The sequence below is a fragment of the Dictyostelium discoideum genome (assembly GCF_000004695.1).
Source record: "Dictyostelium discoideum AX4 chromosome 4 chromosome, whole genome shotgun sequence".
NCBI classification, from domain to species: domain Eukaryota; phylum Evosea; class Eumycetozoa; order Dictyosteliales; family Dictyosteliaceae; genus Dictyostelium; species Dictyostelium discoideum.
Window position 1 is genome coordinate 3,917,134 of NC_007090.3, and position 19,496 is coordinate 3,936,629.

At 22.7% G+C, this 19,496-nt stretch overlaps 6 protein-coding genes and 1 non-coding gene across 7 annotated transcripts; 4 read left to right on the forward strand and 3 right to left on the reverse strand.

Annotated features, from left to right (window-relative positions):
* Positions 1 to 559, forward strand: DDB_G0286005 (hypothetical protein; the record flags this gene model as incomplete). The annotated part of the gene is made up of 1 exon (XM_632851.1): positions 1 to 559. A coding segment is annotated over one exon (559 nt), but the record flags the coding sequence as incomplete, so codon positions are not given.
* A 539-nt stretch (positions 560 to 1,098) lies between these two features.
* cnbB (calcium-binding EF-hand domain-containing protein) lies at positions 1,099 to 2,042 on the forward strand (the record flags this gene model as incomplete). Its single annotated transcript, XM_632852.1, has 4 exons — positions 1,099 to 1,162; positions 1,336 to 1,572; positions 1,688 to 1,872; positions 1,977 to 2,042. 4 exons carry the CDS (start codon positions 1,099 to 1,101, stop codon positions 2,040 to 2,042), a joined length of 552 nt encoding a protein of 183 aa, XP_637944.1.
* A 646-nt stretch (positions 2,043 to 2,688) lies between these two features.
* Positions 2,689 to 2,760, reverse strand: tRNA-Asp-GUC-15. The gene has a single exon. It is a non-coding gene; the product is annotated as a tRNA-Asp (tRNA).
* Positions 2,761 to 3,597: 837 nt separating this feature from the next.
* DDB_G0286001 (hypothetical protein) lies at positions 3,598 to 4,594 on the forward strand (the record flags this gene model as incomplete). Its single annotated transcript, XM_632853.1, has 4 exons — positions 3,598 to 3,657; positions 3,745 to 3,949; positions 4,009 to 4,091; positions 4,577 to 4,594. 4 exons carry the CDS (start codon positions 3,598 to 3,600, stop codon positions 4,592 to 4,594), a joined length of 366 nt encoding a protein of 121 aa, XP_637945.1.
* A 356-nt stretch (positions 4,595 to 4,950) lies between these two features.
* abcF1 (ABC transporter-related protein) lies at positions 4,951 to 7,077 on the reverse strand (the record flags this gene model as incomplete). The annotated part of the gene is made up of 1 exon (XM_632854.1): positions 4,951 to 7,077. One exon carries the CDS (start codon positions 7,075 to 7,077, stop codon positions 4,951 to 4,953), a length of 2,127 nt encoding a protein of 708 aa, XP_637946.1.
* An 812-nt stretch (positions 7,078 to 7,889) lies between these two features.
* Positions 7,890 to 11,984, forward strand: DDB_G0286003 (leucine-rich repeat-containing protein; the record flags this gene model as incomplete). The annotated part of the gene is made up of 6 exons (XM_632855.1): positions 7,890 to 7,920; positions 8,071 to 8,249; positions 8,655 to 8,881; positions 8,998 to 9,290; positions 9,419 to 9,674; positions 9,758 to 11,984. 6 exons carry the CDS (start codon positions 7,890 to 7,892, stop codon positions 11,982 to 11,984), a joined length of 3,213 nt encoding a protein of 1,070 aa, XP_637947.1.
* A 657-nt stretch (positions 11,985 to 12,641) lies between these two features.
* On the reverse strand, positions 12,642 to 14,153 carry pdsA (cAMP phosphodiesterase; the record flags this gene model as incomplete). The annotated part of the gene is made up of 2 exons (XM_632856.1): positions 12,642 to 13,980; positions 14,134 to 14,153. 2 exons carry the CDS (start codon positions 14,151 to 14,153, stop codon positions 12,642 to 12,644), a joined length of 1,359 nt encoding a protein of 452 aa, XP_637948.1.
* Positions 14,154 to 19,496: the final 5,343 nt, after the last annotated feature.

Below are 19,496 nucleotides of genomic sequence, written 5' to 3' on the forward strand. Positions count from 1 at the left end.
TCTACAACAACAACAGCAACAACAGCAACAACAACAACAACAACAACCTCAAAATACTATACATCAACATCATAGTCAACTCTTACAGTATCAACACCAACATCAACAACAACATAATCAACAGTATCCACAACCATTACAACACAACCATCAACAACAACAACATCAAAATCAACAACAGCAAAATCAACAACAGCAAAATCAAAATCAACAACAGCAAAATCAACAACAACAGCAAAATCAACAACAAAATCAACAACAAATTAATAATGCAGCACCAGTTAGAAAGAAATATAAACCATTACAAAGAAATAATACAGCAAATCATGATTTAACAGCATTTTATGGATGGATTATTATTATATGTACATTAACTTTTTTCATTATTTCAACATATTGTTTAGTATTTTCAAAGTTATTACCTGATACTGGTAACAGAATTTTAGATTTCATAAAGTATGATTGGTATTATTGCTTATTGGTACCTGTTATTATACCTGTCACTATTATAACTGTTTATTTCAATTGGTTAAGTTTAAAGTTCTTTAGACATAATTAAATGAAGTTTGGGTGTGTGTGTGCTTGTGCCTGTATGTGCGTGTGCGTGCTTCATAAATGAAGCATCAATCAATTATTGCTTTATTATTTATTATAAATGATTTCTTTTTTTTTTATTTTTTTTTTTTTTTATTTCTAAATAAATAAAATAAAACAAAATAAAATAAAATAAAATAAAATAAAATAAAATAAAATAAAATAAAATAAAAAATAAAATAAAATAAAATAAAAAAGATCAAATCACATTTTTTTTTGTTTTTTTTATTTTTTATTTTTAAATTTTATTTTCATTAATTAATATTGAATTTTTCAAACATATTTCAGATTTTTTTTTATAATTTTAATTTTTTTTTTTTTTTTTTTTAATTTTTTCAAATTATATCCATTTTTCAAAAGCACACACAATTTAATTGTGTGTTGTCCATTGTATTAATTTAATATTATAATATTTAAATAAAATATAATTTAAACCAATTCATTTTTTTATTAAACAAAAAATAAAAAAAAAAAATAATAAAAAAAAAAAATAAAAAAATAATAATGGGTGTATCTAGATCTACATTAAGAACTGAAGAGATCGAGGAAATCAGAGAAGTATCAATTTGTATGTAAAAAAAAAAAAAAAAAAAAAAATTTGTATTTATTCACCAATATTACAAAATACTAACATAGCACCAACAACAATGATAACAACAATGATAACAACAACAACAACAACACCAACAACAAAAACAATAACATTATGATAATTTTTAACAATGATTATCATTTAATTAGTTTCACAAAGAGAAATTAAAAGATTATATAAAAGATTTAAAAGATTAGATAAAGAGGAAAAAGGGTCAATAAATGTAGAAGATTTTAATCAAATACCAGAGCTATCAATGAATCCAATGTTACCTAGAATCATATCTATATTTGATGTTAATAGAGATGGTCAAGTTAACTTTAAACAATTTGTAAAATCATTATCAACTTTTCATCCAAAAGCTGATAAAGCTGATAAAATTAAAAGTTTGTAATTTAAATTTTATAATAAATAAATTATTATTATAATTACTAACAATCAAATCATAATAATAAAAATAATAATGATAATAATAATAATAATAATAATAATTTATTTTAGTATTATTTAAAGTATATGATATTAATAATGATGGGTTCATAACAAGAGATGAAATTGAAACCATTTTAACAATGATGGTTGGTTCAAATTTAACAAAAGAACAAATTTCAAGTATTGTTGAGGAAACTCTCAATGAAGCTGATGTAAATGGTAAAGGGAAATTAGACTATCCAGATTTCTATAATGTAATGTTTTTTAATTTATCAAAATACTTTTTTTTTTTTTTTTTAAACAATCATTAACTTATTTTTTTATTTTTTTATTTTTTTATTTTTATTTTTTTTTTTAGTCAATCGGATCATCAGGTTGTAATGCCGAAAATATGCTTTCCATTTCTTTTAATCCTTTTGAATAAGAAAATAATGAATAATATGTGTAAATAAAATGAAACTAAACAAATGAAACAAAGATTGATGAGAATAATTCAGTGTGGAAAAATAAAATAAAAAATTAGTATAATAAATATAAATTTATGTATTTTTGTTTTGGGTATAGTTTTGTAAACTTTTTATTTTTTATTTTTTATTTTTTATTTTTAAGAACAAAGAGTAAGGAATGAAAAGGAAAAAAAAATTGATTTGATTTGATTTGGATTGGTTTATCAGGCACAGTTTTAAAAGGTTTTTCCCGTACAGGTTTAACAAGTTTAAGGGTACGGTTCAGGTTTATCAGTTACAGGTTTAACAGTTATAACAGGTACAAGCTTTGCAATCTTAACAGGTTTATTATTTAATATGTTAATCATCTTTGCAATCTTAGCAGGTTTAACAATAATTTGATCCAGTCTTTTTTAATATGAAACTACTCAAAGACTCCAATGCAAAAATAGAAATCAATGACAAACAATAGGCACTTTGAATTTTTAAAGTAGTGTTGTTGTGGTTTTCCTTAAACAATAAAAAAAAAAAAATTAATTATAATTTTTTAAAAAAGAAAAAAAAATAAATAACAGGAGGGTCAATTTTTTTCGAAGTTCGGATTTCGAATTTTTAATAAAAAAGCTCCCTGTCCGGGAATTGAACCCGGGCCTTTCGCGTGACAGGCGAAAATCCTCACCACTAGACCAACAAGGATTTGTGATATTTCTCAATTTTTTATAATCACGAAATATGGTAAGATAGTAAAACAATCTCCTTTTTTGGATTTCATTTTTCACATAAAAAAAAATAAAATTGTAGACAAAACACAAATAAAAAAAACAATTTCAAATATGTCATCAACATCAATCACGAAGCCGACTATAAAATAAAAAAAGATTTAGAAAAAAGTTTGGACAAAAAAGATGTTTTAATCAAAAGTAATAATACAATTCAAAATTCGAAATAAAAAAAAAAAAAAAAAAAAGTAAACCAACCCCTCTTTTAGAGACCCTGTAAAAAATACTACAAATAAAATGAGATCTAGCATTTCAAGGAGAAGTAACTAATAATTGCGTTATCCAATTCAAAAAAAGCAAAGATGGATAGCACAAAGGGGTCAATTTCTATTACAAATTAAAATATCTTAAATGTGTGTCAAATTAATTTCAAATTATAATTTTTTTAATATCAGTAAAGATTATAAAAATAATATTTTTTAATTATTATTTTATTTATAATAATTATGTCACTACTTTAAATTAATATAAATATAAAAAATAATTTAATTTTCAATTCAGATTAATATTCTCATTTCTAAAAGATAAAACTATTTAAATAAATAAATAAAAATAAAAATATTGAAAATAAAATAAAATAAAATAAACAAAAAAAAAAAAAAATTTCATTTCGTCAAAGAATCATATTTTCTCTTGCACGCCACATGCATTTCATTTGCTGAGTTCTTAGTTGGTTTCAAAAATTATATAATAAAAGGTGATTTTTTCAAACATTTAAGTGGAGATGCCACTTAATTATTTGCAAAAAAATCAAATGATGCTAATTTTTGTCAAGATTACAAGTTTTCTTGAAAGATATATCATGGTTAGAAAAGTTATTACAATTTCCAAAATCAAAATATGAAGGTTTAGAAACTTTAATTTTTAATTTCACAAATTGCTCAAGTGATTGATACTCCAGTTTAAAAGTGAATTGGTAAGAATTTCCTCTGAATCGTTGCCACCTCAATTAAGAATTGAAGTTGAAAAACAAATAATTACTGATGTAGCTCATTGTATGGAATTGGTTAGAAAGATTGAAAATGCTAATATCAGCATTTATGATAAATCATTATACACTGGTAAATCAGTTCAAAATCAATTTACAACTTATAATGCCAATAATGGTATAAATAATACAATAATAATAATAATAACTATAGATATAAATTTGAAGATAATATAGATGATTATGAATCACCCTATAAAACTCCAAAAATTAAATCAAATCCTTCTTTAGATTCATCTGGTTCATCTCATTATTCTTTTGTAATATTTATATAACCAATTATTTATTTACAAATTTATCTAATTAATATTTTATTTATATTTTATTGAATTTAATAATATTATCTTAATTTTATATTTAAATAATCTTTTTATATTATAACACTTCATATATTAGTTTATATTTTTTTTTTTATTTATTTAAAAGTTTTATCTTTTAGAAATGAGAATGTTTATCTGAATTGAAATTAAAATTTTTTTTATATTTATATTAATTTAAATGAGTGACATAATGAGTATTGATAAAATAATAATTAGAAAATATTATTTTTATAATCTTTGCTGATATTAATAAAATTATTATTTAAAATTATATTTCAAATAATTATTTTATTAAAATCAACAAACATTATAAAAATAATGTTTTTTAATTATTATTTTATTGGTATTCATTATGTCATTCATTTAATACTAATATAATAAAATAATTTAATTTCAATTCAGATTAATATTCTCATTACTATGAGATAAAAGCTATTAAATAAAAATATAAATAAATAAATAAAATATAAATAAATATAAATATAAAAAGTGTTTCAAATATAAAAAGAATTTATAATGAGCTTTCCAATTCAAAAAAAATCTTCTCATTTCAAAACTTTAAATTGCTCAGTCAAATCAACAAAAAGGATTATAATTAAATTCAAAAGTGAATTTATTTTTATTTTATCTTTTAAATGTTATTTTATTATAATAAATTTATATTTTTATGAAAATATCTTTTAATTTAAATAAACTACAAAGAATCTTTTTTTTTTTTTTAAATTTTTTTTTTTTTTTTTTTTTTTTTTTTTTTATTTATTTATTTTTTTTTTTTTTAAACATATAATGATTAAATTTATTACAAGTTCCAGATCGCTTTTTTATAATCATTCCAATCACCATCAAAGTTTTTAACTTCTTTTGGTTCACCTTCTTCACCATCGAAATACCAAATTTCATCACAAACCAAAGAAATTAATCTTTCATCGTGAGATACTAAAAGTATACCACCTTCGAAAACATTGAGAGCATGACAGAGAGCATCAACGGTATCAATATCCAAATGATTTGAAGGTTCATCGAGTAAGAGAATGTGAGGTTTGGTGTAAGAGATTTGAGCCAATACGACACGAGACTTTTGACCACCAGATAAAGTATTTACAGTACGAAGGGCGATATCACCAGACAAACCAAATTTACCCAAATGAGAACGAGCAGTTTGAGCGGTGGTACCAGGATATTTGGCGAGGAAATTATCGAGTGGAGATTTGGAGAGATCCAATTGATCGACGAAATGTTGACTGAAACGAGAGAATCTTAGCTTACCATTACGGATGACCAAACCATTGGTTTCTTCCAACTCGCCACATAACAAACGAAGGAGAGTTGTTTTACCGGCACCATTTGCACCGACGAGAGCTACACGACTACCCATATCGATACCAAGATTGAGATTTTTAAAGAGGAGTTTATCTGGAGTGTAACCAAATGAAACGTCTTGGAATTGAAGAATGGGTGGTGCCAATGGTTCAGGTTCCAAGAATTGAAGGGTAACGGTTGGATCATCCAATACTTCACCAATATCCTCCATACGTTCCAATTGTTTGATACGAGATTGTGCCATTTTTGCACGTTTAGCATTGTAACGGAAACGATCGATAAATGCTTGAATATGTTTTTTTTGAGATTGTTGAGCTTCGAATGAACGTTGTTGAGCCTTCAAACGATCAGAACGAGTACGTTCAAACACTGAATAGTTACCCTTATAATAGTCGATCTTTTTATTGTTCAAATGCATGATATCGGTACAAACTGCATTGAGGAATTCACGTTGATGTGATACGATGACCAAGGTACGATTCCAATTGACCAAGTAGGACTCTAACCAAAGACAAGCAAACAAATCCAAATGATTGGTTGGTTCATCCAATAAGAGAACATCTGGTTGAATAAAGAGTGCACGAGCCAATGAAATTCTCATTCTCCAACCTCCACTGAAACTTTTGGTTGGTTGTTGTTGCATTTCCTCTGTGAAACCTAAACCCGAGAGAATTGCTGCAGCTCTTGATTCGGCGGTATGAGCATCGATATGATTGAGTTTCTCATAGATGCTATTGAGTTTCTCTGAGAGATTATTCTTTTCACTCTCTGGGAGAGCGTTTAAACGTTTCTCTTCCTTTAAGAGACGATCCCTCTCAACGTCTGCTTCGAGTACACACTCGATAACTGTGGTTTCATTACCATTGACCTCTTGTTCCACATGAAGAATTGAGAGATTATTATCGATACCAATCTCTCTTGAGGCAATATGACGAAGAAGTGTTGTCTTACCAGTACCATTTCTACCAATTAAACCATACTTTCTACCATAGTTTAGATTGAGATCAGAGTTGATGATCAAATCATTCTTACCATAGGTGACATTGAATGCATCCACATGAATATCACGTGATTGATTGGTACCACGAATAGTTGATGCCATCATGGTTTGTTGTTCTTTCAATGAGTTTAATGCTGCCAATGCTGCATTTTGACGAAGTTTCTTTCTCTCCTCTTTGGCAAGACGTGCTTCCTTTCTTGCATTGTAACGTTTTTCATTGGCTTCCAATTGATCCTTGTTCACAATGGAAATGCCTTCCTCTGCTTTCATCCATGATACTGCTGCTCCAACACGATCATCCAATCTTTGAAGTGCTACTGGTTGTGATAATTGTGTAATTGTTTGTTTCTGTTTAATTGTAATGAGTTTTTCATTCACCAATGCCTCCACTATACCATTGATTGCGCTATTGACTCCACTTTCATCATCTGCAAAACATGTATCCAATAATAATGGTGATAATATCTCTGTCAATTCATCCATATCACTATTGACTCCTTCATCTTCAAATACTCCTGATATATAATCAATGATTGTTTCATCTATATCTTTGGTTTTATCTCCTAATGTTTTTTCAATTACACTTTTAATTTCCTTTGATACCATAATTTCTTCTATATATATATATATAATCTTTATTTATGTGTAACTGTTTTATGTGTGTATGTGTATTGATTATTAGTTTTTATATTTATTTAGGTGTTGTGTGTTTTTTTTTTTATTTTTTTTTTTTTTTTTTAGGAAAAACAATAGATTTTTTTTTTCTCTCTAAAATTTTTTTTTTTATTGACACCTTATTAGGTTTTGATTGACTGAAAACAAAAAAAAAAAAAAACTTAATTAATGGTAGTACAAAATATGAACTTGTACTGAAATTTTTATTTCTATTTATATAAAAAAAAAATTGGTTTTTTTTTTTTTTTTTTTTTTGACCAGTTTGGTGTGCAGCTTTTCAAAAAAATTCGGTCTTTTTTTTTTTTTTTTTTTTTTTTAAATTTTGTTTTTTTTTTTTTTTTTCAAAATATTTTTTTTTATTTAATTTAATTTATTATTTTTTTTTAAAATTTTTTTTTTAATTTTTTTTTTCAAAAACACAACTAGAAAAGATCTTTTTTTGATATCAACCAAATTTTCAGAACTAATCACATTTACTTTATCACCTAAACATATATATATCCCTATACAAATAATTAATAGAGATATACCTACACATACTATAATCATATTTATTTTTTATATTTTTTTTTTTTTATAAAAACACAATTATATCAAATTTAAACACAATTAAAAAAAAAAATAAATAAATAAAAAAATAAACAAAAAAAATAAATTAAATTATAATAATTTTAATATAAATAATCAAAACGATAATATTTTTTTTTTTTTAAAAAAAAAGAAAAAATTAAAAAGAAAAAACAATGGCAACAGTAGAACCAGAGATTGAAAAGAGTAATTAAAAATATATAATCAAGAAAAAAAAAAAAGTTATAAAATTATTAATTTTGATTTCTTTTTTTTTTTTTTTGATTTCTTTTTTTTTTTATTTTTTTTCTTATTTTTTATTTTTATTTTTTTTATTTTTTTTATTTAATAATTTAGAGTTTATTGAAGATAGTTTAGGTGTAACAAGTCAATCATTTGGTGAACAAATTACACATACAATTTGGGTTGAAGCAAATAAATCACCAAATATTTCAGGTTCAACATTTAATAAAAGATTAATTGTAGTAGGAAAATGTAAAATTCTTTCAATTAAAAGAGGTGCATTTGGTAAATCAGTAAGTAGATAATCAAATTGTAGAAATAGTGTATAAACTCATATTATTTTTCATTTTTTTTTTTTTTTTTTATTTTTTTTTTTATCTCACCACCCCCACACTCCCACCACAATATATTTTTTCATTACGTGGATAAAAATTAATGTGGAGGGAAAAAAAAAAAAAACAATAATACTGGTCCAAGATTAATTTCAAATAATTTGGCCTGGATTAAAAATTTTTTTTCAATTTTTTTTTTTTTTTTTTTTTTTTAAAAAACAGGAAAATAAAACTGGGAGATTTCCTCAAGAAATCAACATTTTTTTCAACATGTTTTTTCATATATGAAAATTTATATATGAAAAATAAGGAAAGTAAACTAATTCCAAATATAATTTTTTTTCTTTTTTTTTTTTTTTTTTTAAGGTTGAACTCGAATTTCATTTATATAATGTTTCAGAGATTTGTGCAGAGAGTGAAGACTCATTTACAATAAAATATAATGGAGATAATAATGAACAATTAGGTATTACAATGAAAGCTCCACTTGAAAAACTTCAAATTTTAATTAGAGCAATTAGAACAAGTTATAGAAGAATCACTTGTGGTTTCCCAGAAACTTCAATGATGAAATTAAATTTACCTGAAAATAAGTAAGTTAAAATTAAATTCTTATACTTTTTTTTTTTTTTTGTCTCTAAAATTTTATTTTTATTATTATTATTATTATTATTATTATTATTATTATTATTATTATTATTATTTTTAGATTAATAGATTTTGAAGTACCATTAATTATGTCATCAGCACATGGTTTTGTGGATGGATATATTGCACATTCATATTATTATCCAAAAGTTTATAAATCAGTTGGTACGTTAGATTTTATTAGATTGATTGATGCATTATATTCAAATGATGTTACAGAGATTGATTTCACACAAATGGCAGGTATTGAACCATCTTCAGAGTTAAGTTTTAATTTGTTCACAGCAATTACAAGTTTACGTAATAATACTTATTTCAAATCTGTAAATTTATCTGGTTTACCACATGCAAATAGTATGTAAAAAAAAAAAAAAAAAAAAAAAAACCAAACAAATATTCAAATTATTATCAAAATATTAAAACAAAAATAATTTTTATGTATATATATGTATATAATTTTTTTTTTTTTTTTTTTTTTTTAGTTATAAGTGCAATTGGAATGTGTTTAGAAACAAATAAATCAATTACAAAATTAAATTTATCAAATTTAAGAGTTGAACAATCATTACAACCTTTAGCAAATGGTTTAGTTAAAAATCCAAGTAATGTTATTCAAGCATTAGATTTATCAAAAAATAATATTCCATATCCAATTATGGCAACACTTTGTGAATGTTTTTCTAAATTTTCACATGGTTTAGTAAGTTTAAATTTATCAAAATGTGATTTACTACCAAAGTAAGTTTTTTTTTTTTTTTTTTTTTTTTAAAAGAAAAATAATAAATAATATTAATTTAGATTTTATTTTATTTTATTTTTAGAACAATTTCAATATTATTTGAATCATTTGAAAGAAATTTTGGAATGTCATTAGCAATTAAATATTTAAATTTATCACATAATAAATTTGGAGATATTGGATCACAAGCAATTGGTGGATGGATGGCAAAGATTAGAGGATGTCATTCATTGGATTGTTTAGTTTTAGCCAATTGTAATTTGAATTTTCAATTGATGGGACCACCATTACGTGTTGTCGATATAGCAAGATTAGATTTATCATTGAATAGAATCGATAGAGCATCAGCAAAGATTTTAGGTAATGAAGTATTCGATACAGTTGTCAATTTATGTGAATTGAATTTCAGTGGTTGTGGTATGAATGCTGATTCTTTGGAAGACATTTTCATTTCTTTCAATAGAAATAGAAAGATTGCAAATATCTCACTCAATCTATCACACAATGCATTGGGTGCCCGTGAAGCAACATTAATGTCAAAATCAATTTCAGGTTGTCGTTATTTGGAGGCATTGGATATCTCAAACAATCGTTTAAATTGTCGTTCATTAATAGAGCTTTTAAATGCAATTAAAAACATTGATCAATTCAATTTACACGAGTTAAATATTGCAAACAATTACTTTGCACAAGGTCCTGAAGGTGACCTATTATGCCAACAATTGGCTCACCTAATTAATACTTTCCCAACCATTCGTACACTCAACATCAGTGGTGGTAAATATCCATTGTCAAAGAGTTTAACACCATTGCTAGAATCATTGGTTAAAAATAATTCACTCAAGGAATTGGATATCTCTGATAATGGTTTAGGTGATTCAATGGCTTCAATCATTGGTGAGATGTTAAGAGAAAACACCTCTTTGATCTATTTAAATTTGGATAATAATCAATTTGGTTTATCAGGTTGGACTGCAATTGCTCAACCATTACTCTTTGATATCAATAGAACTTTAAATCATTTAATCTTCCCAAAAACTTTAGCTTCTGCTTATACATCAACACTAATTCAAAATTTCGCTTCAACTCTTCAATCATTTGGTGCCCTTCCAAAAGATAAAAGAAATCAAATCATTTCATTATTCCAAAAAATGCAAGATAAATTGGCTGAAAATAGATTTGAAACTTCTGTATTGGATTCAGTTTACGTCTCTGAATATTATAATAAAACTCCTTACACAGTTCATATACCCGAAGATTATGTTACACCATTGGTTGATGTACCTGAACATTTATCTTCATTACCACCACCATCTTCACCAACATTATTTGAAAGTGTTAATAATAGTGGTACAATTTCAAATACTACTTCTACTACTACCACTACCGCTGCCACTGTTGTGGCAACCAATAGTAGTAGTAATGTTCTTCAACATTCAATTAATATGAATAATGGTGGTAGCAATATCAATACTTCAAATAGTAGTGTTGGTAGTGTTAATAATACAGGCACAACTAATAATAATGTTAATGGTAAACAACAACAACAACAACAATTAAATGGTGCAGGATCATCAACCCCAACAGTTTTAGCTGCACCATCTGGTGATAGAAATCAACGTTCAAGATCAAATTCAAACTCTTCAACAGCATCAAGTGTAATATCAAAACGTTCAAATGCATCAACAAGTGCAGCTCCTCCAAGACAATTAATTACACAAACATCAGATTGGCAACCAAATGAAGAAAGTGAAGCCGATATTTATGACACTAGCAATAACAATAGTTTTGTTGCATACAGTACAGATGATGAAAGTGATAACTATACTCAAGACTCTTATGATGATAATTCCTCAAGAAAATCTAAACAACAACAACTAATGAGAAAATCTAAACCAAAATCAATAAAGTCAAATGCATCAGTTTCTTCTGTAAAATCTTCAGCATCAATTAAATCAGCGTCATCAGTTAAATCAGCATCATCAGTTAAATCAACATCATCAGTTAAATCAGCACCATCAGTTAAATCCTCAAATTCAGTTAAATCCTCAAAATCCTCACAAAAAGAAGTCCAACCACCACCACCTATTGTAATAAATCATGAGGATGATTCAGAGCAGGAAGAGGAAGAGCAAGAAGAACCAAAATTAGAACCATACCACGAAGAAGAAGAAGAAGAAGAGGAAGAAGAAGAAAATATTGAATCTCAAACTGATCAAGATGAACAAGTTGATTTCCAAGAAGATGATAACGAAAGAGAAAATAATAATTTAAGTGACTTCCATAGTGATTCTCAAAAAGTTTTATGAAAAAAAAATAATAATATTAAAACAATAAAAAAAAAAATAATAAAATAAAACCCAAAAAAAAAAAAAAAAATGCATTATGTAAAATAAAAATATAATTAATTATTATCTATCTTTCCTTAAAGGGTGTTGTTATTAAATAAAAAATATATTTCTCAAAATAAACACCCATATTTTTTAAAAGTAAAAATAAAATGTTTCTAAAATAAAAAAAAAAAAAAAAACTGGAAAATTTTTTTGGAAAAAAAAAAAATAAAATGGTTAATTTTTTTTTTTTTTTTTTTTTTTTTTTTTTTGGGGTTTAAAAAAAAAGGAGGTTGGTTGACTTAAAAAAAAAAATCTATACAATTAATGAAACTGAATAATTATAGAAGGAGGGGAAAGGAGGAGGAGTTATTTATAAAAAGATTTTTTTTATGTATTTGTTTTAAAAAAAAAAAAAAAAAAAAAAATTGTCGATTGGTTTTTTTTTTTTTTTTTTTGTTTTTTTTTTTGGGAATGGTTTCTTTTTTAGGTATTAATAATAATTAAATTTTTTTTTTTTTTTTTTTTTTTTTTTTAATTTTTTTTTTTTTTTTTTTTTTTTTTTTTTTTTTTTTTTTTTTGGTGGAATAAATAAATAAATATGTTTAATTATTATATATTATATTAATTAATTATTTAAATACAAATTGGATCACCTTGATTTGGAATAATAATTCTAACACCATTATTATTTGCTTCTTTTAATTGTTGATAGATTACTCTTTGAGTTGTCCAACCATTTGGATCTTCAGCAACTTGTGGTTTAATGTGTTCGATGATTAATTTAACATGTTTGAGATTAGTCATTGGTGGAGAGGTTTGAATGGATTGAACCAAGAGTTGATCCATTAATTTCATGACATCTCTTGGACGGAGATGACCAAACATAGCAGAGTCTGGAGTATTATTTGGGAAAGAAGTTTCGATGTAGATAGCTTTTAATTTATCGATTTTAATTTGTTTCCAGACGGCATAGATTTTACCTTCCCAATCACAAGCGACAGAGGATGGAACACCAGTATCAGAGAAGAAAGCGATTTGTTCACCAGAGATACTATCAGTGAAGAGGAAAGAAGTTGATATTAAATTATCGTGACACAATTCAAATGGTTTAACTTTGACAGAGAAAGGGAATTCATTGGCGACCAAAGACATAGTGGTGGCATTGTATGGGACCAACTCTGTGAATGGATATTCAATGCCACTTGCTAAACTAAAGTATTGATAACGACCAAATGATGGAAGATTTGGCCAAACTTGATTATTGAAAAGATTAGTAGAGATTGAATTGATGGTTGATGGTAAACCCATGATGGTTTTCTTTTGGAGGATACTTGAAGAGGTGAAATCAGTTGGTTTGAACCCTAATTTACGAATGAGACCCATGATACCATTGTTGATTGGTGGTTGAACATCGATCCAATTCTTTGCTAAATAATCCTCTGGTGAAACTAAAATTAAACCACCTACATGATCTAAATGACTGTGACCAATGAAATAACTCATAACGTGATTCTTGAGGAACCATGAGGTTCTTTGCTCTGGTAAAACTGCCCATGATGGATAGGTAATATTGAAGAGTGTATTGAAATATTTGAAGGTGGTTAATCTTCTAACACCTTGCCATACTGTACCTGCATCCAATGCAATGAAAAGATTACTACCTTTCTTTGTCAAGAGGAATGATGAGAGATTACCTTCATCCAATCCACCAGTTGTACCCAATGGTATGGTTATGTATGATGCATCCCTACAATCTTTAGTTGCAAATGATCCACTATAATAATTCCAATTCTCTGGTGTATAATAATCATTTAAATTATAAAAATTACTACCATCGTTACTGTTTTTAACTGATCTTCTTTCTGATCTCTCTGCTGAAATTCCTATATCTTCATCGTCATCATCACAATCTTCTTGTTGATGGGAATTTACAATATTTAAAATTATAAAAATTAAAAGTAATAAACTAATTCTATTTTTGGGAAAAAAAAAAAAAATAAAAAATAAAAATTTCCAAAAAAAAAATTCCAAAAAAAAAAAAAAAAAATTAGTATAAACAACAAATCAATTTCTATTTTTAAATTTTTTTTTTTTTTTTTTTTTTTTTTTTTTTTTTTCCACTTACAATTTTTTATTTAATGCCATTTTTTTTGTATATTTTTTGTAGTTATTCGAACTATATTAATTCTTTCTTCTTTTATAATAAAAAAAAAAGATAAAGATATTGGAAAAAAAAAAAATTTTATTTTTTTTTTTTTTTTTATATATATTTATAAAAAAAAAAATAAGTTAGTAATTTTAATTTTAGTTTTTTTTTTTTTTTTTTTTTTTTTTGATTAAATAAATAAATAAATAAATAAAATAAATAAAATTTAAAATTAAAAAAAATAAGTGAGTGTGTGGCGTTTGTGGGTTATTGTTATAAATATTTATATGTATAATTTTTTTTTTTTTTTTTTTTTTTTTTTTTTTTTTTTTTTTTTAAATAAAAAAAAAAAAAAAAAACAAAACCCAATGATATTTTGAATCTGTTATTATTGTTTTAATTTTGAATGTATTATTGTTTGAAAAATTAATTTTTTAAAAAAATAAATAAATAAAAAATTTTAAAAATTATATATCCCTTAAAATTTTTTTTTTTTTTTTTTTTTTTAATTTTTTTTTTTTTAATATCAATTAAATTAAAAACAAATAAAAAATAATAATAAAATTTATCGAGTGTTTTTTGTTTGTGTGTAAACATGAAAAGGTGTATCAACACATAAAAGATCAAAATAAATTATCTTTTTTTTTTTTTTTTTTTTTTTTTTTTTTTTTTAAAAATAGTAGTAAATAAAAAAAAAAAAAAAATTTTTTTAAAAAAAAAGGAAATAATAAAACCCCTAATTGTTACACACAATAGATATCGACGAGGTTAGTGTAAAATATACACATTTGTTTCATAACAGTAGTGTTATAATTGGTTTCGATCTTTGAAATCGTAAATTATTTTTATATATAATTTAAAATAAATATACTACTATTATACATTATAGAGCTATCCATTATGTCAATATATAGGGTTTAAATTATTTTTATTATTTTTATTATTCTTATTATTATTATTACTTTTTTTTTTTTTCCTTTTTTTTTTTTTTTTTTTTATTTTTTTTATAACTACTTGTGACTTTCATTATTTTGTGTATGATTAATTATTATCACTCTACCCTTAAAAATATTTTATTTTTGGGTATTTTTATATATAGTTTTTGTTTTTGTTTTTTTTTTTTTTTTTTTAATCATAAAATTAAAAATATAACAATCAATGTTTTATTGTATAAAAAAAAAAACAATAAAAATATCAAGTTTAGTAGTGGGGAGAAAGAGGGAGTGTGGGCGTATGTGTGGTGTTATAAAAATATAAACATTTAATTAATTTTTTATTTATTTATTTTTTTTATTTATTTTTTATTATTGGTAGTGGGTGGTGTGATTATTGATGTTTTTATTAAGTAGTGTTATATATGATTTAATTAAATTTTTTTATTAAATAAAAATGTTATATTGAAAAACAAATAAACATCATAAAATGTTGATTTATATGGAACTTGGGATGATATAAAAAAATAAAATACATCATCTCTATCTACCATCTAAACACAAAATTAATTACTCACTATCGTTTGAATTGAATTGGGCAGTGAGTGGTGTGAAAATCAATGTTGTTATTGAATATTACATAAAATTGTGTGTGGGGTGTTTGGGTGATTTTAGGAGAAAAAAAAATAAAATAAAATAAAATAAAATAAAATATATTATAATGGGTATTATAAAATTATATAATTATATTTTCTACTTGTATTCTAGATAGATAATAAATAATAAATATAAAAAAAAAATAATAAAAATTCTAAATATTGATTAAATACAAACAATGAATAATTGTTGCTATTCTTATTGTTAAATTATTATTATTATTTTTATATTTTTATTTTGTTACAATTTAAGTACTATTACAGTTTTATGATTATTAATAATAATAAAAAAAAAAAAAAAAAAAAAAAAATAAAAGATATTAAAAAATAAAAAAAAAAAAAAGAAAAGAAATTGAAAAATAAAATAAAAAAAAAATAATTATAAAAAAAAACAGTTGGTGATTTTAAAATCAGACCACACACACACAACGATAAAATCACTGGATTTGTGATTAAATTGGATTATTATAAGGTTGGAAATTTTGATTGATTTCAAAAAAAAAAAAAATAAAAAAAAAAATAAAAAAAAATAAAAATTGGCAAACGCAAGATATTTTTTTTTTTCCTTTTGATTTGCGCTTTTCCTATACCCTTTTTTAATTTTTTCCATTGTCATGTTGGAATGAACCCGAAAAATAATTAAAAATTAAAATAATAAAAAAAAATGATTGGTCAAAGCGAACGAAAATAAGGAAAAAATAAAAAAACCAAATTTTGATACATTTAAATGGAATCATAATAATAAATAAAATAATAATAATTATATTATTTACATACCTTTTTTAATAAATTTTTTAAGGAGTAATAGTACAGAACGAGAGATAATTTGATATGGTATTGTTTTTTTATTTTTTTTTTTTGATGTTTTTTTTTTATTTTTTTTTTTTTTTTATTTATTAATTATGATAAAATGGTTAATAAATAATTAAATAATTTTTGGTTGGTTGGTTGATTATTTTTGGTATTAATTTATTTTATTATTAAAAATTTTTTTTTTTTTTTTTTTTAACGATTTATTATTGATCAAAAATTGTAAAAAAAAAATTAATAGTGTGGTAATGATACAAAATTAAATTTTTATTTATTTAATTTATAGTGTTACAAATACAAGTAATAATACAGAAAAAAGGGTGATATTGTTATTTTTTTACAATTTTGATTTTTTTTTTTTTTTTTATAAATTTGGATTTTTGATTTTTGATTTTTTTTTTTTTTTTTTTTTTAGTAGTGATACAATGGTGATTTAAAATAGATTGAGATATATAAATAATGATACAAAAAAAGTAATATGGAATTGAAGTTGGTATTTAAAATTACAAATTATTATTATTAATGTTACAAGTTTTTTTTTTTTTTTTTTTATTTATTTTTGTTTTTTGTTTTTGTTTTTGATTAATTAAAAAAAAAATTTTTTTTTGATTTTATAGACTTTTTTTTTTTTGAAATCAATTGTGGTTGGAGAAAAATAAAATAAAATAAAAAAAAAATAAAATAAAAAAAAAAAAAAATTAAAATTAAAAATAAAAATCAGATTTGTGAGTGTGATAGAGAGTCAAAAACACTTGATAATGTGAAAAGTCTCTATGGTGTTTGATATATTTACACTAAAAATTTTTATCTTGAAATCAAGATGTGTAAATAAAAATAACAAAACTTTTAATACCCCCATTGCGATGCAATATTTAGAAAGTAAAGTGGTTATTTTAAAAAAAAAAAAAAAGTAAGAAAAACAATATCAACACAATTTTCAATAACTTAGATATATCACACCTATGTGATTGGGGATCTAAAAGTTGGAATTTTTTTTTTTTTTTTTTTTTTTTTTTTTTTTTTTTCATTATTATTTTAACACACACAAATCATTCAAGATTTTGGGAGATTTAAGACACCGAATTTTTTTATTTTATAATGTAATGCGATTAAATGAATTTTTTGAAAACTAGAAAAAAAAAAAAAAAAAAAAAAAAAAAAGATTTTTTTTATTTTCAAAAAATAGATTTATTGATTGCGTTTTGTGTGAGTGAGTATGTTTTTCAAAAAAAAAAAAAATTAAAATAAAAAACCCCCAAAACTTTTAATTAAAAACCAATAAAACACAAAAAAAAAAAAAAAAAAAAAAAGTATTGATTATTTTCTAATAATCCATATTATCGTTTTCCTCTTTATGTTTCACAATTTTATTGGAATCTATGTGATAAAAAAAAAAAAAAAAAAAAAAAAAAATAAATGAGTGGTTTTTTTTTTTTTTTTTTTGTAATTTGGTAGTGGTTCTAAAATTGTAAAATAACTAATTTAGATTTATAAAAAAAACCCCAATTTACACTCGCACATGCAACTTTGATTTTTTTTTTTTTTTTTTTTTTTCAAACAAATAAATATATGAACTGTTTTATTTATTGTCAGTTATTCACAATTTGAATGTCAATTAATAAAACGACATCAATGAAAAATAAAATTGGATTTATAAAAATCCTGTGAATGTCTGATATTATTATTATTATTATTTTTATTATTATTAATGTGTAAGTTGAAATTTAATTGAAAGATTTACAAAATGATCACATATGTTAACCCCAATCAATTTTGATTTGGTCTAAAATTACAAAAAATAACATTCCAATTCTTAAGAAATAAAAATATTAAATAAATACAAAAATTTGGATAACATCACAAAAAATAAAAATAAAAAAAAAAATAAAAATAAAAATATTAATTATTAGCACGAAATACTGTTTCACACTTACCTTTTTAAAATTTAGATTTTTTTTTTTTTTTTTTTTTTTTTGTGAACTTTTAATTTGAAATTTGATTTGATTTGAAGTTAAAATTATCTTTTTTTTTTTTTTTTTTTTTGAATTAATTCAAGATATTTTTTTTTTTTTTAAATTATATCTGTACAGAAATTTTTTTTTTTTTTTTTTTGAATAATATAAATAGATAATTAATATGATAATAATAAAATTTACGAATAATAATTATAATAATAATAATAAAGAAGTGATTGTTTTAATTAAATGAAAATATTTTTTTTAAAAAAAAACTAAAAATGGTGTTTTTATATTCCAAAACGATAAAACCATTTCTAATAATTTCAAAATTTTCAAAGATTTTAATTAATTGATTTTTAGTTTTCACAACGAAAATTATGAGAATTTAATCAATTTTTTTAATTTTTAATTTTTAATTTATTTTCATTTATACATTTTTGTGTCAATGCGGTTAGTGATCGATGTGTTTTGTGTGAGTGTGGTTTTTTTTTTTAGGATGGTATTGGAAAGTGAGAAATTGTAAAAAAAAAACTAAAAAAATTATTTATTTATTTTTTTTTTTTTTTTAGTCAATTCCTTTGGGTGGTTTTTTTTTTTTTTTTTTTTTTTAATTCTTTTTATAACCTTTTTTTTGTTTTTAATTTATTTGATAATTAAATTTTAAAATATGAAATTAATTTAATTTTAAAAAGTTGATTAATTTATATATTTATATAAAATTTATAATTTTTTGAATTATGGTATTTTTTTTTTTATTATTTTACATTTGTTTATAATTTTTATTAAAACTTATTATTTTTTTAATTGTTTTATACTTGTAAAATGAGTCCATTTTCTTTTAAAGATAAAGAATGTCATTTATTTTTATGTATAATTGATAATGGATGTTTATATTTTAAAATGGTTTTCTCCATTGTGTACTTACTTGTCCAAAATTGCAAAATAATAGAGCAATACCCAAAAATTTATCTGTAATTTATTGGTAA